The sequence below is a fragment of the Pholcus phalangioides genome, unplaced genomic scaffold (genome assembly GCF_987345545.1).
Source record: "Pholcus phalangioides strain wild (caught in Gottingen) unplaced genomic scaffold, Ppha-v1.0 ptg000002l_1, whole genome shotgun sequence".
In the NCBI taxonomy this organism is placed as follows: Eukaryota; Metazoa; Arthropoda; class Arachnida; order Araneae; family Pholcidae; genus Pholcus; species Pholcus phalangioides.
In genome coordinates this window covers 363,751-380,569 of record NW_028301595.1, presented here as the reverse complement: position 1 = coordinate 380,569, position 16,819 = coordinate 363,751, and the positions used below count along the sequence as shown (strand labels likewise).

Genomic DNA, 16,819 nt, shown 5'->3' with positions numbered 1-16,819 from the left:
GCAAGTTCACCATATCTACAGACAAAATGTTCGAGAGTCCAGATTCTGCGCCCTGATTGGACGAAACAAAGGTTGCCGGAACGCTGTCTGTTTGGCTACTTTCCCTTTGCTTGGCCATGTCGTGTCATCTTAGCAGATGGCAGCACATTTTTTGGAATGCGTGGGAAAAATTTAGTCAAAAGGGAAATTTTGCTAGTTGAGGTTACCATCACGTTCTTTATACATTTCTCTCGGCAAATTTTCTCGCTTTGTCTTCAGCGTGTGGTCCGCTGATCATTTTCTGAAAATAGTTGAAAACATTGAAAAACGATTTATTCCAGAGAAGTAATTGAAGAAATAATTTCGAAATCAATGAAAAAAGTAATTTCAGAATTTATGCATTAAAAATTTCCTATGTGAAGCTCAAGACAATCACCCACATGATTGAAATACTTCTGACACCATGGAGAAGTGATCAGCCCAGTTTTTCAAACTTTTTTTTTCCTCCTTGTCAACCAGTGACTTCTGAGGGGGGTGATGAAATGGTCCAGAGGAGCGAAGGCTGTAACGAGATGCCTTTGAATTTCCCTATAGATTAATGATTTAAAACTCATCTCGCCTATTGCTTGCTAGCACCCAAGAGTGCTGTTCAACAGCCCAATATGAAACCACTTCAAGAATTAACATTATGCTGGGTGTAGTCAAAGCAAGGTCATTGAAAGGGGTAGATTTCTCTCTCCCCGCAGAAAAAAATTTCTGGCTATGTAAGAGAACTTCAGATCTTCAACAGCTACCTGAGACGCAGGTGGATGCCTGGCCAAGATTTTTCTGAGATCCTACCTGAATAAAAATGGTCTGCCTATGAATTTACATGTATACTAAAGAAAATTTGAAGACTATCCCGCCAGGCTCGGGTGAGTTTGTATTAAGATGACACTGTTCCACCCGTGTAAGGCATACATAGAGAAGTTCTGGGGGAAGGGCACGATGATATGCAATATATAATGGTCGCCATGGCCCCGCAAGGTTAGGTAGGGCCCCGGGACAATCATTTCTCTTCACGCTACAAATTCACTGTTGAAGGAAGGGCCCATGAAAAGTTTGGTCTGTGGGCCCACAAAACATCGCAGCCTAGGGGCCTTGCTTCAGGCTGTGGGGGCCATGATGGTCCATAATCACCGGATTTATTACATTTACGATAGCTTACACAAAATATGTATAGGTTACCCCACATCCTTCAGCTGGGATCTTTGGCGTCCCATCCCCCACAATAAATTTGTTCTGTGAAAAATATAAAAAAGTTAAAAGAATCATCCTGAGCCCTGTCAGACCCGTAATTGTGGGTGGACATGGTCAACCAGCATAGGCGGAGACAGACTTGAACATCTGGGGGAACACGATGACGTCAATTCATATATTATATATATATGCCTACGGCTGGGATCTCAGGGCCGCAACCACGGCCCCCACATGGGCGAGGCTGACAGGGCTCTAACTCTGGGGCCCGAGACGATTCTCATAATTTTTTGCTTTTTCACGCTATAAATTAACTATAGAAGGACCCGTGGAAAGTCTGACTGAAGAGGCCCGTAAAAGATACCAGCCTAGGGGGCCCTACTCCAGGATGTGAGGACCATGGCCTTGGGCAAAGCAGACATTAAATAACCCCCACCCCTCAACTCTTGGGGGAGGGATTTTTTTTTTCATTATATAATCTGCTATAATAAATCCGCGTGAACTGAATAGGACCATTTCTGGTCGGCAGAAACATAAAAAAACTTAATTATGCTAGGTGTTTGTATTTTCCTATTTTTGCCTGTTTACATAATAACACTTATAACATAACCGGTGGATAAAAAATACGGTTGTGAAATCCTTAAAATTTAGACCATTCGCGTCTATACATTTTTATCTCTGTTATAACATACCCTGCTTAAAATATACACTGTGGATATAACAAACCAAAAAAAAAAAAAAAAAAAAATCCAGATATAATACTGCAAAAAAAAAAAACCAAAATTATATAGTCAAAAACACAGCCTTTTATCTACAACATTCATTGTATACGGGTGATATCTGACCTAAATTTTTTCAATAAACGCGAAAATACATGGATGGAATAGTTATACTTCCTAACCAACAGATAGCACTGAATACTATAATTGTAAAACTTTAGCGTCATCTGTCGATAATAAATGTAACTATTGTGGCAATAAAATTTTGACATTTTATAAAATCCTATCTTGCTGTGCAGAACTTTATCGTCTATGTTGTTTTTATAACTTTGTGATCTTTTCTTATTCGTGGTCTCAATTCAAGTTGAAATTGGTGGCCAATTCAAGTGTATTATTAATTGGGAATTCATGAACATCACAGAGTGGGATTATTTTTTCTAAATTTTTTAATTGTACAATACTGTCAACTTCAAAGGGAAAAACCATTAGCATAAACTCAAAAAAATCTCTCTCTCATTAACATTTCAAAAAATATCTGCATGTTGTTGTATATTATCTCGTTTTCTAAATAAATTTCCAGGTACCAATCAAAAACTATATACTGTATTCCTGCTATATTATAGTTCAATTGTGTGAGGTATAATGAGGTATAAGCTTATTTTTTCCACGACAATCTCAATAATGCATATATATCATTGCTACGTAATCTAATTTCAACACCTCTCTATAACATACACGTCGGTTATTACATACACTTCTCGAATCACCTAGGACTATGTTGCCGAACTTGACTGTATTTACATCTAACACAACGCCAAAGAGGGAAAAAGTGATGCTTGTGGTTTCCCTTTCAAGCACGCTCACAAGTACTGAGCAAAATTATGATTTTCCACTTCAAAAAGTGTAAATTACCTAGATTTCGCGAAAAAGTAGTAAAACAATCAATTTCAGCATTTATTCGTCAAAGTTAGCAAATTTCGCATTTACCGCATTTATTTCGTAAATTTCGCATTTATCGCGGTTATTTCTTAAATGCGAAATTTACGTATCCCTAGCTATTATTCTTCAAGTATTTTTTTCCCGTGGTATTTATGTCAGGATATTTGCTAACGTTATTTTGTCGCCAACGATAAATGGCCAGGCCTGACCACCCTCTTCTAAATTAACCAATCAGAGAACAGAATACGGGCTTCCGAACAATTTGTCTGTAGATATCGTGAACATGCATTCAGGTCCGGCCGTCCTTTTTTACTTTTTCAAAACGAGCACAACTCAGGTCTGTCGGCATAGGCAATTCACTACCTATTGAGTGAAGTATGTGTGCCTAACAGTCTGAGTGGGCATCTAGTGTTATGTATGATTTTTCAGGGCTGCCATCTATATTTCAGAAGTGAAGTGAGTGAAGTGTGATGACTGAATATCTGTACTGTTTGTACAGGCCTGTTGCTCTCTGTGGCGAGACTTTTTAACACGGAGATCAGCTAGCAGAACCACTGCTCTAGACCACCACAGCGGTGGTCCGGCCGTCCATGTAATGTCCCGTTCAGTGCACACAAGCTCCAAGGAAAGATGGAAAGATTCGTTGCCTTTGTAGTGGTCTAGGGCAGTGGTTCTCAACCTTTTTTTGTCCATGGCCCATTTTCAACCATTTCTCATTCCTGTGGCTCCCTTGCGAACATGAATAATTTTCTACTCCCCCTTCCTTTCTCCCCTCTCCCCCGGTTTCCCATTAGAAGATAGTTATTCAAAATTGGCTGAAGTATAAATATTTTTGAGTTTAATTTGATTAATTTTTAATTTATGAAAATAACGAAAAAGCAAAATAAACACAATAGAATACAGTAAAAATAGAATAAATCCCTTGGGGTCACAAAGGTTCTGTATCATCGTAATGTTACTTTTTGTGAAGTTTATTGTTTTGTGCTTTTCTCAGTTTGATTTGCATGCTTTATGTGTTGTGTCAGTCCAATTAAAAAAAAACAATTTTAATCAATGTAAACTCTGCGCTTGAAGACGGCACAATGTCATCAAGTTACTGTACTGGATGAAATTTTTATTGTTTCCAAATTAGTTTTTTTTTTTTTTGTGTAAAAGATTATGGTTTCATTGAGAAATGTCAGTTGTAGCTTCCAAAATACGCATTCCTGTAGTGATAAAAATCGCCAAATGTGGTAGCAAGCAGTTTTGCTAATTTTATTCTCTTCATGCGGATAAAAGTAGTAATGAGGGAGTAGCCACACAAATGAATCACAATTGAAAAGTTCAACCTTCCACATCGTTTTCAACAATAATACATGTATCAGGGATATAGGTTCATGTCGCAGCCCTACTATAAACTTGAAAAAATGAACTAAAATACGTGTGAAAATATTTAAATATTTGTTTGAACCATTCATTCCAGAGAGATCATGTACGCAGTGACAAAACTGTTCGTGTGAACATAATAATGATTCATTATCAGGATTTCAAGCCCATCGGAAAATATGAATAATCAGATTTTAAAATACGAAAATGATCAGTTTGTTGACTTCAATTTCGATACGATGAAAATCTGATATTTCATTGGATGACAAGCTACCTTCAAGTGGCTTTTTGGTTCATAATGTGATTGCTCTCTCGCAGGCGAACGAAACAACGTGCGTGTTGGCTTAAACACAACACAATATTTCACATAACAGTCCGTACTATATTTCATATACAGGGCGCATAGGTAACAGGGCATATAGCATTTTACTGGCGAACCATTGGTCCTAGAGGCATACTTCCAGTTGGAAAAAGTACCAGAATAATGTGTAGTACTCAGATATTTGATTCATGTTGCCAGGGGTTACAGAGTTATTAAAATAAAAATGTCAACTTTTTATGCGGACACCCTGTGCCCCAAAACCCAATTGGAAAGTTGTTTCCTGGTCTCCGACAAAAAAATTCAACGTGTCTGAGTTCAAATTTTCACTGAGATATTCCAAGAAAGTTGGGAAAAAAACAGCATTAAATGAGGGGAAACCATTTTACCCGCATTGAATACTGTTTTTTTTCCCAAATTTCTTCAAGTTTTTGAACTCGCATATCTCGGTGAATATTGCACTTAGAAACGTGAAATTATTTTAGTTGGCATCGGGAACTTAATTGGGTTCTTTGGCACACGGGGACGGTATAAAGAGTTGTTTTTTTTATTTTATTTTAGAGCTATACAACCCGGTTTTACAACATCTGAGTTGGACACGTGATTTGGATACTTTTTCTAGTTGGGTATGTCTCTAAGATTAATGGCTCACCAGTAAAGTGCCATATGCCCTGTTACCCATGCAGCCTCCAAATACACGTAAAAAAATAGCTTGAGACGAAATACAGTCAACTCTCATTGTAACAAATACCATTACAACGGGAAAAATATCGTTTTAACGAAAACTTTTCTAATCCCTCGGATAGGTTTACATAGGAACAATATAAAAATCTAGAATTCCTTCGTAACGAAATTTCGTTATTACGAAGTGATTTCTCATGTCTCTTGGAGTTCCGGTCTAATGGGGTTTGACCAAAGCGTATTAATAAAGGGTCTTTAATACGCTTTGGGTTTGACTGTATTTCCCCCAAAAAAATCTGACAGTAAAAATCTTTGCAATGAAGTAATTGAACTTGGGCAATTTGATCTGAAAACAGCCCTTTTTATAATGATTATCCTTTTTACTTTTATAAATTTAGGAAGGAAACAAAAGGAAGAAAGGGTGGGGAGAGAAAAAGAAAAATGGCCAAGATGGCCTCGGTTGTGTGTAAATGCCTCGAAATTCCACTTGTGCGCAAGGGGATTCGTGCCTCACTCTCAGTTTTATGACAAAATTTCACATGTATGAGACGTATGACTACGGGCACGAGATTAATCTCTATATACAGTATATAGCTTTCAATATTAAAATATTTCATTTATACGAAGCACAATTTCAATTATTTGATATTTTCATTTTGATTTGAACTCCAAATCTTTGGCATCATTTCCAACTATCAAATCCAAGTAGCTTTTGCAGATTTTGAAAACGCGTCGCTGAATTGGTTTTGCATGCGTATTATCAACACTAAAAACCATAAATTTTAGGTTGACAGATGCAAAGAGACGCATTGAGAGAGTTATGGACATTTCAAAGTGAAGACTTACGTGAGAATTTATTGCACTTTTTTTAGAAATCAGCAGATGCAGTGAGTCTCTAATAAACTGATTTAAATTGCTTTAAATGTAGTCATACGCCTTTTCAGAATTTTTTTTCTAATGTCCACAACATTGTTCTTGCAGGATAGGAAAATTGCATTGAAATTATTTAGGATGCTGTAGGCCAGTAGTAGGGCAGTTAAAAGGAAGCATTACAGTATCGATTAAAAAAACTTTAAAGATGTGGTGTCAATCTTGGAGGAAGTCCTAATACAGGGGCGGCTCGAGCTTACCTGCCGCCCGGGTGCGAAGCCTCATGTGCCGCCCCTACTGGCGACCCTGCCAGGAGGCTGATAGGGATTCGGTGAAGGGCACCTGGAGATAAACCTGATTTTTTTTCAGACGAAAGCCGCACATAATTGTTTACCGTGACTATACGTCCCGCTTTCGAAGTAGAAAATTTTTTGTTCTAGAATTATTTTACCATTCTTAATAAATGCCAGATAACTTAATCCTTCAAAGAGCACTTATTTTTGTGAGCCATCATCACTTATCCTGTGAAGATGATATGTAACGGGGTAATTTTTATTAAGAAAATTTTTTCAAAGATGTTTCTGGTATTCCAGGGGCCGGACAAGTGAAAAACCAAAATTTTCCTTTGCCTTCATTTGACTATTGTGGATCAAATTTTGAGTGAGGGTATGGGCCCCTAAGCTGGGATCTTTCGCAGGCCCCCTCCCAGTCAGATTTCTCACGGCCTTTTCTATAGTTAATTTATAGCCTGAAAAAGCCAAAAAATTATGAGAATTATCCCGGCCTGTTGTGGCGGCCATGGGCGAGGGAATCAAAATGGCCCTTGTAATAGAGTACAGGGGTGGCGCTTGGCCACGCGGTCCATTGCGGCCACACGCGGCACCGCTTGCTAAATCTGGGGTGAATGGGTAAAAAAAAAAAAAATTCAATTTGCCAAAAAAAACCAAACTGTCGGCTCTGGAGGAGCGCAAAGTCGGAAATGAAGGGCCGAAAAAATGTTTTATTAGGAATTGTTTGGATAAATTGTGAGGGAGGGGCATGACCTTCTTAGGGTAGGGCTGACAGGGCTCCAACTTGAGGCCCAGGACTAAATCCTTATAACTTTTCTTTTTTCACTCTATAAATTAACTGTAGAAGGGGCCCCGTGGAAAATCAGGCATGGGCCCTACGAAAGATTCCCTGACGCAGGAGGTAGGGACTATATAGGGAAAAATAGGTAGGGGGTGCAAAAAATAAGTCCCACACGGGTACAGATTTTGTCTTAAGCCGCCCAGATAGCTTCCATTCTTGTTTCTGGTATTACGATCAGAGGCCTTGTCTATTTTCTCAACGTTTCCGTTGTCGAGGTATAGTAGGACTCAAAAGCGTGATGTCGTGAATTTTTACTGTGTTAAATTTTGTTGTCTTAAGTAGTGTCTACGCTGCCGCCCGGGTGCGCCGCACCCTCGCTTAAGCCGCCCCTGTCCCAATACATTATCACAGCAATGTAGTTTTAAAAAATTTTAAATTTCGCGGGTATTTTTCCTCCTGTATGATTTGGTCTCTTGGAGTTCGTTATAACTGAATTCGACTTTATTTCTTTTCAGCAGAGGCAATGGATTGGCACCCCCTTTCAAAATTCATAAAAAAATACCCCAGAGCATAATCATTCCCTATTCGATTTTTATAAATATATTCCCCATCAGACCACTCAGTGCTGGCTGAAGATAGCTTTGTGCTAAACTAGATGACTATCCGTCTGTAATTGCATGAAAACGATGGGTTTTTTACAAGCTTTCATTTTTCACCCATCTACTTCTTGGATTACATTTACTACCAGCACTCAAAAGAATATCAATGAATGGTCAACAAATCTTTGTCTGTTTTCTTTATGGCAGCTCTCTTTGAATGAAAAGTCTGAACACACACAATTTTCTGTCTTTACAGTTATTCCATTTTGCTTAAACCTATTCTATAGTTTGTGTCAGGGCCTACTATCACCCCCAAGTCGTAAAAACACACAAGATTACGTGAACCACTTTTTTTTTATTTCCTTCTTCCTCATGTTAATGTTACTTGAATGGGGAAAAATTACGAAAAAGATATTCTATGCATTTTGTTTGAAATTAAATTTTTTTAGTCACTCTGACTAAAAAAATTTAATGTCACAAATTTCTTCGTGGCCTCCGTATCAGTAGCCGTGGCTCCCCTTTTGCAAGATTTTCATCCGTGGCCCCCCTGGAATATCCTAGGGCCCCCGGTTGAGAACCACTGGTCTAGGGTGCTCATTCGCAAAGTGAAATGACGTGGGTTCTATTCCCCGCAAAGGTAGTTGAATTTTTCTCTCTCTCTCTCTCCAAAAATTCATCTTTGCAACAACCAGTTCTTAAAAACCTTCGTATGGTAGCGGAGAGTGATGGCATCCTTGTATAAGTCGCCATCTGGTGGCAGTGTCAGCAGTTGTGAGCTTGCCCCAAGTCAGGACCGGCTCCAAGGAAAGATGGGGAGATTCGTTGCCTTTGTAGTCCAGTTCACTCGGAAAGTGAAAGGACGTGGGTTCGATTCCCCGCAAAGTCAGTTGAATTTTCTATATTTCCCAAAATTCATCTTCGCAACAGTCAGTTGTTGAAAACCTTCTTATAGTAGCGGAGAGACGTCATCCTTGATTAATTTACTCCTCTCCTAATGCAATTCCGCGGCTACTTTTTTCACAGTACATATTTTGAGCCATCTACTAACACCTGTAAAATTTTCGTAGAGTTCTATGAGTTTAGGATCGTTTCCTTGTCAGCTGGAGGACGTGAAGACGCTGTCAGAGTTTTTGAAACCTTGACAGACGGAGTGAAGGTGAAAGACGCATACGACGGAATCAGTGATTATGACGTACCATGAAGGATCATCAGCTGTGATGAGTGCATGAAGTGGATGTTTCAGAAAAACAGATCTGCCGGGACGGAAGATTTGCAGGATGGCTGATTGTGAGAAAGATGGCGTGACATGCCGGAATCGAGTTGGCGAGTGTGTGTGGGCGCGCGTGCGCAGAGTGGACAAGTGACAGGCTGACAATATTTCCTCGATAGAAATACGGTAAAATACGGGACGCCAATTATCGCCAAAAACGACGCCAAAAGTGAGCAATGTCAAATATTGCTGAAATTACGGAAAAATCGCAATGGTGAGAAACGAAGCATTACTGCAACTTGCAGTGGATTCCACGAAATAAAACGTTCACCAGGGCACATGTGTGGGAGATTAATGTTATTTGTAGTTGTAATTATCATAATATAATTTATGAGTTCAAAAATACTGTATTTTCAATCTTCGACTTCAATGAAGAATAGAAATCCAAGTAGGCGTCATGTAAAAAACGGGACACTTTTGCCGAAAAGTCGAGACGGCTGGAAAAAGAAAGAAAAAAACGGGACTGTCCCGGGAAATACGGGACGTATGGTCACTTTAGTGAGTGACGCGATGGATGAAAGACGGTATAAAGAGAAGGGGTCATTCAAGTATTATTACTTCAGCATCACTGGGGGAGGGGGTTTCCCGGTTTGCTGACTTTTTGCGGGGGGGGGGGGGGTTTGGATGATGCTCCCGTCATCAACCAACCTTTATGAAAATATGAAATATTCTTAATGACATCTTATTCGATGCGCCAAAAAGGACAAAAATCTTTCGCTAGTTTGCGGTCACCTCAACTAATATTCTCCCTGATGAATCCCTTACAAAGCCACTTCAGCAATCTCTAAATGTTTCACGGATCCTTCAAGTGCTCAGGAAATGTGTCCGGGCCGCTTAAGTGCTCTGGAACTGTGCAACGCATCACTCAAGTGATCTGTAATTCTGTGGTGTTTGGTCCGAACATGATATCTCCAAAAAAATGGCTTTTTGATCTAAAAGTAAATCTTGCTAATTATAACTAATTAGAAGTGGGATAAATGCACAAATACGTGCGTGAGGCTAAACAACATGCTGATGTATGATATTTTCATTTGTATTTGTGTGTATGCTTTATTTTTTATTTTTAAATTACAATGAAAATGCTTATATCGCAAAAATGTGATTTTGGAGTTATCATATTCTGACCAAACATCACAGAATTATGTCACGGATCACTAAAGTAATCTGGGAATCTTCCGCGGGTAAATTGAGTGATGTAGAACCGCACAGGGGTCCGCTTAAGTGCTCCAAAATTGTGTCGCATGTCACTCAAGGGATCTCTAAATGTGCCACGGATCATTTAAGTGTTCTGGAATTGTATCGCGGGTTACTTGGGTGATCTTTAAATGTGCTACGGACCTACTTCAGTGATCTAAAAATGTGTCACGGGCCACTTAAATGCTCTGGAATTGTGCCACGGGTCATTTAAGCGATCTGTAAATGTGCCGCTTAGTTCATTTTTACAAAATTGGGTTCAAGGGAATCACATCAGATAACCTTCAGGGCCACATTTGGTCAGCGGGTCAAGGGTTTGTCATATATAGCTTAAAAGGTGGGTCGCAATGAATTTCTTAGAGAACTTTGGATTTCTTACCGTTTTCAAATAGCATTGAAATTAACAGAAATCGATTATTATAAATTACAAATTTTCTTTCGAAATTTTAATTTTTCTTGAAAATGTTTTTTACATTTAAAAAATATTTTTTTTTCCATCTGGGGGGGGGGGGTGGTAGATGCACGAGCCCCTATGCCTCCCTCCCGCGTACGTTTCTGATCCCACCAATATGCGTTCGGAGGTAGGGGCTGTGCTGACGAAAATTTTACCGACAAGGGGGGGGGGGGGTCAGAGATTTGCTGACTTTTGACTTTTGCTGACAAGAGGGGTCAGTCAGAGATTTGCGGACAAGGGGGGAGGGGGTCAAAAATGGCTAAAAATTTCCTGACGTAATACTTGAACGGCCCCTAATGTCTGTAACTCTATGTAAATATTATAGTTCTGATTAAATCTCAGTATTTTTAGGGCATGCACAGGCATAAACAATATTTACAATGCTCAGCAAAGAACTAAAAATAAAAGTACTTCATTTGGCAAAAACGATTACACTGGCGTTAAGCGCTAAAACTTAAAGAAATCCCTTTAAAAAGGGGATGGACAATGCAGTAAAACTATCTGGTCCACCTTGACTTATTTATAGCGGATCTTGTAATTTGCGCATTTTGCACCGTGCTCTTGGAAGTGGTATCGAAAGAGCGCCATTCTTTAAAAACTTGCCTGTGTTCATAATTTGCTGTGTGCATTGTCGAAGAGAGTTGGCAGACTAGACTGTGTTAGACTCCAAGAAAAGAATGTAATATATATTGTGAGAGGAGACAGAAAAAACTATCTGTGGTTGCTAGAACCCTATTTTGGCCAAAAATTGTTTTTATTACCAAGTCATTTCTGTCATTTTGCTTTGGCTCGAGTCAATCTTACAGGGTACTGAAATAGTGTGCTATGGAAATTTTTTTGAATTTTTTTTAAATTTTTGAAGAAAACAAATTTTTTTGGATTTTTTTTATACTATGATTATGTTGTCTGGGGGTACCCTTCCCCGTCCTACTTTTTCTAATTTTTTGAGTGGGAGCCCTGAATAACACTTTTCTAAATTATTTTTTCACAAGAAATCATGTATGTAATTATTGGGCGGTAGGTAGTTACCACCCTGTATACAGTCATGTATCACACCTTGGTGATGAAAAAAAATTGATTTGGTGTCTACCGGACCGTCTTACATCAACACACCGAACTTTGGCCAGGGATGTCCGGGGACTTCATGTTTTGGAAACAACATATGCATAATTTTTCTTTCATTTTCATTTCCTAAAGTGGTCGTTACTCGGAACTCCTTGTTCTGAGGTTAACCAAACGGGGTGTGTTCTGTTAAAAAAAAAAAAAAATGCTTTCCAGAGGTTTTTGTGGGTTCGGAGGTGACCTTTACATTATGGATGGATTCACTGTATACAATACATTCAGCCGAAACTAATTTGGTGCCTCACATATTAATCTTACACATTTTAAATAGAATTATAAAGACTTCTTGCATATTTTTATTTTTTTAATTGACATTTCAGGGAAGACGGAATACATATACATTTACACTTGGATAATAAAGCGAAATAGTTCAAATCAATTTTTAACATGGACGTGCACCAAATCTCTTTCTTTATCGAGATCAGAAACCTCATGTGAGTATTTATTATGTATTTTATATTATGCATATATCAGGACTTGACAAATCCCGGGCGTCAGGTTTTCATGGTGACTACAAAATCGGTATTGGCGCCAAAAATTTTCTGTGTATGATTGATAAACTGGATCGTTGTGTGTTATTCATAGTCGTCTATGAATAACACAAAATTTTCTGATTTAAAAAAAAAATTTAAATGAACAAATAACAAATTACACGATACAAATAACAAATTACACGATACAAATATACAATATACAAATACAAACATAAGTTACACAAAGACAACTACACAAAACACACACACGTATATTATATGCACTATGCAGCCCCAACGGACTGTATGATTTTTATTATATGATTTTCTTCTTCAGCAACAGCTCTTTTCTTCATTAGATGCATTTTAGTATATATATAATTAATATGCATTGGTGTAATAATTTATTTCAAAGTACTGCATTAATATCTGTGTTTTTGATCATAACATTCTTCATTTTTGATGATAAATTTATAAATTCTGTACATGTAATTCTGTCTCGGTGTTAATATGTGGCACTGTATTATTTTATTATTTATAGGAACATTTATTAGATCTCTTAATTTATTATACAGATTGCCTAAGTTGTGTATGTTTTCATAATACGCTCCTCCCCAGACACATAATCCATAATTTATAATTGAATAAACCCATGCTTAGAAGATATCTTTCAAGAAGTTATTGTCAACTATATATTTAAATTTATATAGAACTCCTGAGTACATTCTGTGTTTTTTTATCATTTTTTCACTATGTATGTTCCATTTTAGGTTATCTTGTATAACTATTCTTAAGTATTCATAATTAAACTCTCTACTTATTTCTTCACAATTACATTCTGATATAGTTTGGCAGTGATTGGCAGTGAGTGTGTAATTTTACGTGGATTTCTGTACTGTCATTTATATTTCTTGTTTTCTTCGTGCACATAAATTTATTTTTCTCTGTATTTATTTTTAATTTATGTTTAATTAGCCAGTGATTTATTTTTGTTAGATCCTTTTCTGTTCTTTTTATACATATGTTGTAAAAATTTTGTTTATTCTTTTTTTTTTTTCTTTTTTGACAAAAAATGAAGTGTTCCAGACTCTGCCACGCAGCTGGGCTGGAAGAGATCTCGGCAACGGGATAAGCCCAGTGGCAAAGTTCTGGCATTCATTCATTCATGTTCTTTTAATCAAACTATCTATTTCTGTATTTTCAACATATAAAACTGTGTCATCTGCAAAAGATATAATGCTACCATTGAGATTTAATTTACTTAGTTCATTGATGTAAATTAGAAACAGTATCAGCCCCAATACCGACCCTTGTAGAACGCCCTTTTTTTACTTCCTGAAAATTGCTAATTTTTTTCTCTATCATGACGGCTTGTCGTCTTGTGTAATAGTATGATTTAAACCATTCTAAGATATTTCCTCTTATACTGGCTGAATATAGTTTCTCTGTTAAGATGTTTAGAACCACATAATCAAATGCTCGTTTTAGGTCCAAAAATACTATTATTGAATATTTATTTTCATTTATTCCATTGTTTATCAGGCTCGTTAATTTTAGAATTGCCATTTCTGTATTATTATCATTATTTTTTTTTTTGAAATCCATATTGATTGGCTGCAAAGAATTTTTGATGATTCAGGAAATTGATCAGTTGGTATTTCATGCATTTTTCTAAAATTTTTGAAAATATCGGGAGAATCGAGATAGGTCTATGGTTGTTAGTATCATTTGAATCTCCAGTTTTATATGTAGGATGTGAGAGGGAATTTTTTAGTTCAGAATAAAATGCTCCATTTGTTATTGAGGAATCCACTAAATCCTTTAATACATACATCTATAAGGTAATGGGAGATAATTTTCATCATTTTAGGTGTAACTCGATCGTAACCACTTGCTTTATTTTCCTTACCTTCTGCTACAATTTGACTCAGTATGACTTTCAGTTTCGAGGTAGAGCATGGAATTTATTGACGTGTAATGAGGAGCTTTCTTGTTCTATACAAGTACAATTATCTGTGTTATCTTCGTCATTATTTATATTTCTTGTGATAAATTCTTGATTAAATTTGTAAGTTTAAAATTGCAAGTTCTGTTGGATTTTCAAAATCTGGTAATATATATTTTTTAAATCTTTATTTAATACATTTCTTCTAATAATTTGACATTGCAATCGTTTATTCTTTTCGGAAGCTTTAAAGTTCCTCTGGAAATATTCTTGTTTTACCTTTTTTATATGTATATTTTCAAATTTTTATGATAACTTTTGTGCTCGTTCTCATATAAGGTTATGTATATTTCATGGACAATGTGTCTTTTAACATAGAAAAAGAGGATAATGTTCCGAAAAGTCGAAAAACATTATTTAGAACCGTTTTTCTTATGATTGAAATCATTCTTGGCTTCTAAGAAATTTCGTGAGTGCCTAAATTATTTTTTCGATTTGTCAATCCTTGTTAAATATCGTATGGTGAATGTGATAAATCGATGAGTGTCCATAATCGTCAATCGTCTCAGTAAGTTTAATAAATTTTGCTATATTTTTGTTTTTTTAATATAACAAAGTACGAACATAACAGACCCAAACATATACATACAGGGTGATCAGCGAATAAGCCCTTATTTCAAAATTAAATATCTCTACAACAAAGATCAATAGAATTATGCGGTAAACGGTACGTTTATTAGCAAAACTGTAAGAATGTTGTACAGAAATTTCGAAAATTTAGTTTTTTTTTAAATTTTTTAAAATTAAAAAAAAAAAAAAAAACTGAAGATTTTGGGGTTCCGAAAATCCTCATTTGTGTGAAGAGAAACCACTGCATTCGCCTAAAGTTACTGCATGGGCTGCGGTATGCGCCACGTGTGCTGACAAATTGTTCCAAAATTGTAACGTAACGTTCAGTAGTAATCGTTTCTCGCACGAAGAAGGGGCCGATAATGCCTCTGGCGCATACCACAGCCCATGCAGTAACTTTAGGCGAATGCAGTGGTTTCTCTTCACACAAATGAGGATTTTCGGAACCCCAAAATCTCCAGGTTTTTTTTTTTTTTAATTTTAAAAAATTTAAAAAAAAACTAAATTTTCCAAATTTCTGTACAACATTCTTACAGTTTTGCTAATAAACGTACCGTTTAGCGCATAATTCTATTGATCTTTGTTGTAGAGATATTTAATTTTGAAATAAGGGCTTATTCGCTGATCACCCTGTAGATAAAACATGTAAACGTAAAATACATACATTATGAGCTCAAGAGACTTGATCTTATAGCAGATCCTTAGCAGGTACAGGGTTAGAATTTCGAGAAAGTTTCAAGCAACAGCTTATATAAAGACTAGACCTTCATAAATCAACGTCAAAATCTTGCCATAATCAACAATATTTTGGGTGTCCGAAATCTTCACGCCTCATTTTCATCAAGGCAGGCTTTAACGCGAGTAGTTATAAAAATTCAGTTTTCGCGCGTGCTCTGAGAAACTGGAATAATATCAAGAATGAATTCTTTCGTTCTCAGAACGCATGTTGTGACGTGTTGTAGTCCTTCACAAACACTTATACTACTGTAGTTCCTCTCCAACCAATAATGTAGAATCTCCAACTTACAGTAGAACCTCTTATATCCCCCAACAACCAGAGGCATACGCAAGGAGGATGGCCAAGAAAACCGTGTGACCCCCCCCCCCACGCCAGCCTACCGAAAATTAGAAAACAATTAATATTAATTAAAGAAAGAAATTAATATTTCGATGAAAAAAAATGAAATATCGAAAGAAATTTAAAATACCTTTTAATACTATATTAACCGATTTCGCTGTTAATTTAAATGTTTTTTTGAAGGGTGGCAACTGAGGATTTCTCGGCAAGAAAACTTTGGTGCTCCCAATCTTTTTGTGTCCCTCCAAATGTCGATCCTGCGTACGTCCCTGCCAACAACATAGATCAGGGATTCTCAAACTTTTTCTCCCGCGGTGCCACTTACCTAATCAACGCTTATCGCCGGCTCCCCAGAGCAGTGTAACAAAGAATCGCTTTAAAGAACCTTTGCCAGCGTCACCATTCCGCAGCCCCCTTGACAATGGTTAGCGGCGCACAGTTTGAAAACCCATGGCGCAGATTATTAATATATTTTTTTTTTCCATGGGAATTTTCTAAGATACTTGTGAGCAGAGATGTTTTACGTGAAGTTAATGATTTAAGAGAAAGAGTGCAAATAATTTTTTTCAAGCTAATTTTTAAAAGTAAGAGAGAATTTCTGTGCAGTTATAGATACGACGGGCAAATTTCTAAAATGTTTAGCCGTTTATTAGCTTTAACAGCTGAACGGAGATATGCGAAACGACTTCAGCTACTTTGTTTCAGATTTTGCACGCATTTGGAAAGTGTTGAAGTCGATCGCAGTTTGCTCAAGTGTAAGATTTCTATACTGTTAACGATGATACATGCTTTAAGATGTACAATAAGTATGGATGTATGTAATTCTCGTATTTATGAAATTGTTGTGAAAATTCGATTTGTACTACTTTTCCGCA

At 37.0% G+C, this 16,819-nt stretch overlaps 1 protein-coding gene across 1 annotated transcript in view; it reads left to right on the top strand.

Annotated features, from left to right (window-relative positions):
* Positions 1–16,819, top strand: part of LOC149089023 (transcription initiation protein SPT3 homolog) — a 203,024-nt gene that overhangs the window by 60,093 nt on the left and 126,112 nt on the right. Inside the window, exon 3 of the mRNA XM_089236673.1 lies at positions 12,139–12,252. Within this exon, the coding sequence (XP_089092799.1) occupies positions 12,206–12,252 (47 nt within the window). The 5' untranslated portion in view covers positions 12,139–12,205. The remainder of the gene's footprint in view (positions 1–12,138; positions 12,253–16,819) is intronic.